The sequence below is a fragment of the Monopterus albus genome, unplaced genomic scaffold (assembly GCF_001952655.1).
Source record: "Monopterus albus unplaced genomic scaffold, M_albus_1.0 scaffold80.1, whole genome shotgun sequence".
Lineage (NCBI taxonomy): Eukaryota > Metazoa > Chordata > Actinopteri > Synbranchiformes > Synbranchidae > Monopterus > Monopterus albus.
Genome location: NW_018127960.1, coordinates 621,588 through 627,845, shown reverse-complemented (window position 1 = coordinate 627,845; position 6,258 = coordinate 621,588). Strand labels below are relative to the sequence as shown.

Here is a 6,258-nt window from a genome sequence, read left to right as displayed (position 1 = left end):
TGCCAGAGCTGTGGGGGGTTCAGAGCCTTGGCTGAGGCTGCTGCCATTTACTGTAACACAGCGAGTCACAGCTCATTCTGGAAACTGAGCCACTGAGGAGCAAAGGCCTGTGAGCAGCAGCTGGAGGCTCTGCAGAGGGTAGAGCACAGTAAAGAGCCAGGAGAAACGTACCTGAAGAAGGTGACAAAGAACTGCACCAGGTCCATGATGCTGTTGTGCTGAGAGAAAGCAATCTGTTGGAAAAGAGAGGATTGGTGTAAGAATGTACACTCACTGGCCACTTTATTAGGTACAACGGGAGAATTGTGTGCAACACTTTCACCTTAACATCTGTGTTTATGAAGCTCAAGATGTTTCAGCTGTTGGTGAAATTGTTATAAAAGTATAAATTTAATGAATTCTATATTTTTGTTCTCCTCAGATACATACATGAGTGGGTCAGAATATTAGGAACACCTCTGAATATAATGTGACCAGTACAACGCCACCTTTGTGACCTCAATAATAAACGTAATATAATATACGTTTGACAATTTCACCAACAGCTGAAACACTGAGCTTCATAAACACAGATGTTAAGGCGGAAGTGTTGCATTGAAGTGCATACAGTAGTACCTAATAAAGTGGCCAGTGACTGTATAAGTAGAGTTGTACAGTACTAATGCACTTAAATAAAAATGATAGGAGACAAACTAAAACTAAGTTATACATATTTTCTCATGGGTTTGTAAGGAGAGGGTTAAAACTTCACATAATTTAATCATGATCAGATAAAAAAGATCTTTTCATTTACATCTTCCCATTTTATCACATGAATATACATCAGATCTCGTAAGTGACCGGGCCTTGTAAGAGCGCATCCCACATGTTCAACCCTCAAAGCAGCAAATCCTCACATTTAAAATGTCTGGTATTTTTATTTACTGATCAAACTACAATTAGCCATTGACTGACTGATTGTGTCCATCCACTTATACTGGTCAAAGATGAAACACAACTACATGCTGTGTTTGTTGTATTTATATTGTTTTCCACAAACCAGCCTCTGATGATACAGTGCAATCCCACTGAGCCCTGGTAGAACCTTGCTTTCCTCCAATATGTCTTACAGAGCATAATGATGCTTGTCATTGTGGGTCAGCATCTTTCTTACCTTAGGTCAGCGTTCAGATCTTTCACATTAGGCCAACTGTTTAATTTTTTTAAATTTCTTTTTCCTAACACATTCTCACATGTCTGAACCAGTGGCATCCAGAATGAAGAGGTGGCGTCTTTTGCACAGAGCAGAACAAAGACAGAGCACCAACCAGGGTTAACATGGGTTTGGCCTTCTGACATGGAGAAGGTTAAAAGCAGCCAAAGGACATGATTCAGATGTGGTGCTCTTTTTCTCTGATGTATTAACCTTATGACACAGTCTAGAGCCTGTGACATGTTATTAAATGACATCACGAAGAAATAACCAACTTCTTTTCTAGATACATGTTCAGACAATACATGTCACACTCGATGCTGCAGCATTAAAATAAGTGTTATTTCCACTTGTTTCATCAGCATACACACCCACACATGCTCATTCCCTTCACTATAAAAACGTTCCTCACCACTCACCTCATCTCATCCTTCAAAATATAGTTTGTCTGCATCAACATCTTTGTGTGTGTGTGTGTGTGTGTGTGTGTGTGTGTGTGCAGCTTTTGTTTGTCTTGGAGTTTCTGAGATGCACCCTGCTGCCTCAGTGCAAAGTTTTGGCCCTCAGCAATAAAAATTCTTGAAAAGACATTGGTGTCCGTCTTTGAACTCCCCCCATGTCAAGAGGATTATTTATTACAAACAAAATTGATTTTCTGTTCACTTTTCCGTAGAGCCTCTGCTCTGTCTGAAAGACTCACAACCTCATAGGATCTTGTTTCTAGACGGCTGGAAGAAGACGAGCACATCGAGATAGACACACACAACCGAGAAAGACACTTTTAGGACCCATAGATGTAACAGCTTTGCTCTAAAGTGAACCAAGAGTGAATGTATAAAAGCCTTAAACTGGACCAAGGGCAACCAGGCTTATTAAAGGAAACCCCAAATGTTGTGGGTCCACACAAAGGTAAAACTCACCACCACCTCAGACAGCCACAGTCAAGTCAAATACATTTTTATGTGTATAGACCAACATCACAAATCTGCTTCAGTGGGCTTTACAGTCTTTACTGTTTGAACTGCAGAGGGACTGTTTGTAAGGATTTATCCACAGTTTTAATAATCAAACTGCCACCCTCATCCTTTAATAGCAACGAAATGCCATGTAGGATGTCTAGAAAACAACAATGCCTTATGAGTGTCCTGTGGTCTGCCACCTGTAGGAGCCAAACTGGGTTTTGATCAAGCAAGTGAAGCTATTTGATAAAGATTAGGACTCCAATGCCATTATGACGACTCTTCCTAATTTAACAGGACTGATGTCATTTAATCCCTGTAGTTGTCAAATATTTTTGTGAACAAAGCTCTGCTGGCTCAATAAAAGGCTAAATACATCCAATAAAATGTAATGTTCATCATCATTTTTATAAACTAGAGATTATACTTTGCTTCTGCACATTACAGACAGTGGATGGCACTGACTACAAGATTACTTGGGACGAGATCATCTGTTGTAGCACTTTGTTTAGTTGGTTGTCACTGTCAGGTCTTTGCATCTTTAGTGGGAGTATGAGGCATCTAATAAGGTTTTAATGACAAGGCTGTTATTTAACTTGACACATGTCTGTGAGCTGTTTCATAAAAACATCAACCCTGTCAGACAGAGCTGCACATTCTGTACTCATTTTCATTTTACATTAAGAGCTCATTATGTTTCATTTTAACTGGCTTGACAAAGGTCTCAAAGTCTTAAGTTTTACTTTATGAAACCTGACATACAAGTGAGGCCACTGTGCAAACTAGCATGTGACATCACCTGATCCTCTTGGCAGGAGCGCTGCCAAAGATTGCCTTTAAAATCAGTAAAACCCTGAGCAGCACTGCAGCTAAGCACCACAGTACATTTGACATCAATATATTTCAAGCATGTCCAACATGGGGATGCCTTCAAATGGCCCTAATAGCCGTAAAGGCTGTGTCTTTGTCTTTGGTGAACCCTCTGAGACTAGTTGGGCAGGGAAGAGAGAAAGTAATGGGGGAGAATGGGCTCTAGAGGATTAGCAGCATTTGTGCATCAGGTAAAATGGCCTGACAGTGAAAAACCTGCAGAAAAGCTGATTTTAGTCCAGAGGGACACAGCATTAATACAGGCATCAGGGAGAAAAGAGCCTGGCTTTGCATTCAGGTTTTTAATGCAGCAATTTGCATCATTACCCCTGACAATATACAACAACAGTTATTATGAATGTCCTGCACACAAAAACACACGCAATAAAGAACTATAGCAGGTAAAACAAAACAAATGAGCACAAAAAATGAAATTTACACTTCGAGTAATATTTTAAATGATCACACACTCCCACACACATTCCACTTGGTTTCTCTCTCCTACATGCAGAAGCCCACAGGCTCCAGGCAACAGCCATCACTGCAATTTACAACAACTGCAGTCATTAAAAACAACTGTAATCAATAAGCTGTTTAGACCACACCCTTTTCCTCCGCTGCAGAGCGTCAAACACACAACACCATTACAAGCACACATGCACAATGCTAAACGTACACACACAAAGAATACACACCTAAACACGTACAACTGACCGCAAACTAAACAATATCCTGAGAAATGTGCTCAACTTGTGAAATGTTCAGTTACTGACACGGATGGAGGGATGGACAGACAGATACTGAGGGAAATTCTATGGGCCTTTTTAAGGGTACACTTGTATCTTTAAATTTATTTTGTCAAAACAATAAAATTTGTTTGATCAAAAACTAAATCAATTAAAAGTAGCAGCTTTAGTGCAAGGTATACAGAAACTGTGGTGCTGCATTTACATGTGCAATACAAATCTAATTCTGTAACACAATGTTACAGTTCAGCTCCTGCAAAACAAGGATTTTTGGAAACGCCTCTGAAGTTTAAAAAGGTTCGTAAAATTTTACAGCCATCTTAGCCATGAGATGCTTTTGAGGAACATGGCCCAGATCAATGTACTGCAGACCCTCTCAGCCTGGAAATGAGCCTTCAGTACATTCACCTCTAAGATTTACACGACTGTTAGACCTTTACAAGTTGCTAATGTAATAACCACATGTGGAGACTGAAGCTTCTGCAGCGCTAGTGTGACGACTAAATCCTGACAGAGTTGGTTCTGATACTAAAAGGCAGCAGGAGGAAACATTGTAGGGGAGAAGGGGTCGCAAAAATTACTACACATGGGAATTCTCAAACACTGAAATAAACCATACATGTCACACACACACACACACACACAGTACTCCTTTTATAAGTATAAAGTAACCGTTTTGAAATCAGAGAGCAGGGACTGCACTGGGGGAATATTTTTAAACTTGAAGCAAAAACTACCATTACGACAGGAATGTGTGAGAAAAGGCAAGAAGAGCTAAGGGCAAGGCAGGGGTAAAAGATGGGAGGAAGAGAAATGATGTAAAATGGCCTCTAAGGACCCTGGTTCCAAAGTCCAGTCATTACTGAGGGCCTACGGTGTCCCTCTGGGGACAAGCCTAGCAGCTGTGACAGCAGTGGGCTGCCTTCATTTCCCTAAACCTGAACAAAGGGCTGCTTGTTAAAACCTGGACTGAAAGAACGTGTTCAGCTAATCAATAAGGGACAAAGAATGACTCATTTAAAAAAGGAGAAAGAGTAGAAAAGGAAAAAGAATGGAGAGAAGGAGCACAAGTGAAAAAGAGGCACAAGATGAATGAAGGGACGGGATGTGCAGAGGGAAGACAGACTGGGAGAGTGAGAGGGCATGGGAGAGCAGGATAAAGACAGGGAATTTGGTCATTTGCTTGTCTCACTTAATCCTCCTCGAGACTGCAGGGCAGTGGAGACGTTCTCTCATACTGACGGATGTTTAAAGGTGCACTCCGTGACTTTTATCATGGACTTTTTCCACAGATTATTCCTGTTGTTTAAAACCATCTGAAGTATGGCACAAATGTTAAACTGACACCTATCAGCACACTGATTTATGCCACTGTTTAATAAGAGCTAAGTTGCTTCATTTATTGACTCGATCTATCTTTGGTCTCAAAGATAAACTTCTCAAGTTACTCATATTTATTCTACAAATTTAATTCCTCCAAATTAATGATTATCAAACTCCAAATGAACAGTATACACCAACATGCCATACACCTGTGCAACTGTATTCAATTCAATGCAAAATGTTCACATGTGTCTATGAAGCTCAACATGTTTCAGTCTTTGGTGAAATTGTCATAAATGTATAAATTATAGGTTTATTATTGAAGTCATAGCTAAAGGTGATGTTGTACTGGACTACATTCTATTCAGAGGTGTCAGAATATTAGGAACACCTCTGAATAGAATGTAGTCCAGTACAACATCACCTTTAGCTACAATAAAGCTCCCCTATGATAATTGAATCTATACATTTATGTCAATTTCAACAAAAGCTGAAAGATTCTGAGCTTCATAAACAGATGCTAAGGTGGAAGTGTTGCACTGAAGAGCGTGTACAGGTGTACCTAATAAAGTGGCCAGTTCCAACTCACTTCTCTTGTGAAAGTGAAAAGGCAATCAAATGTGTTCAGATGGTTTTTCAATGTCCGTCCTCTGGTTGGTTTTTGTGTTTTCTCTGTCACACTGGTTAAAAGAGTCCAACTGTGCAATTCTCTTTTAAACAGTGAATGTTAATGGAACTTGCGTAGCTTAGGACACACATTCACATCAGCATGTTTACAAATGTGAACTTTCCAGGGACTGAAATGTGCTCACAGTGTGCTCTATCTCAGGATTTGCACATTCATGAGGACCTAATGACCATAGTGAGGCAGTTGCCAAGTGCTGCCTCCCCCTACATGGTATGCAAATGAGTCCAGCTCTGCCATATGTGTGCGCTTGTTAGAAGAGCTTGCAGATGTAACTCTTTGTAACAGGTGCTTAAGACCCACTTCTGGATCAGTGTGCAGCTCAAACACCAGTAACACAGGGCAGCGAAGTCAACATGAAGTCATGATCCCACAATAGTGGGGTTGTCACTTATTGTATTAGCCTGATTTTCATTTGTTGCACGTGGAAGCTGTAACATTCATGTTGTGCAGTTCTGTCATTAGTGGGTCTGTGTCAGTTAC

At 40.4% G+C, this 6,258-nt stretch overlaps 1 protein-coding gene across 4 annotated transcripts in view; it reads right to left on the bottom strand.

The window, feature by feature from the left end:
* LOC109963813 (attractin-like protein 1) overlaps window positions 1-6,258 on the bottom strand; it is a 175,376-nt gene that overhangs the window by 83,052 nt on the left and 86,066 nt on the right. For all 4 annotated transcript variants that reach the window (XM_020606673.1, XM_020606675.1, XM_020606676.1 and 1 more), the window contains one exon: window positions 172-233. In XM_020606673.1, coding sequence (XP_020462329.1) covers window positions 172-233 — 62 coding nt within the window. The remainder of the gene's footprint in view (window positions 1-171; window positions 234-6,258) is intronic.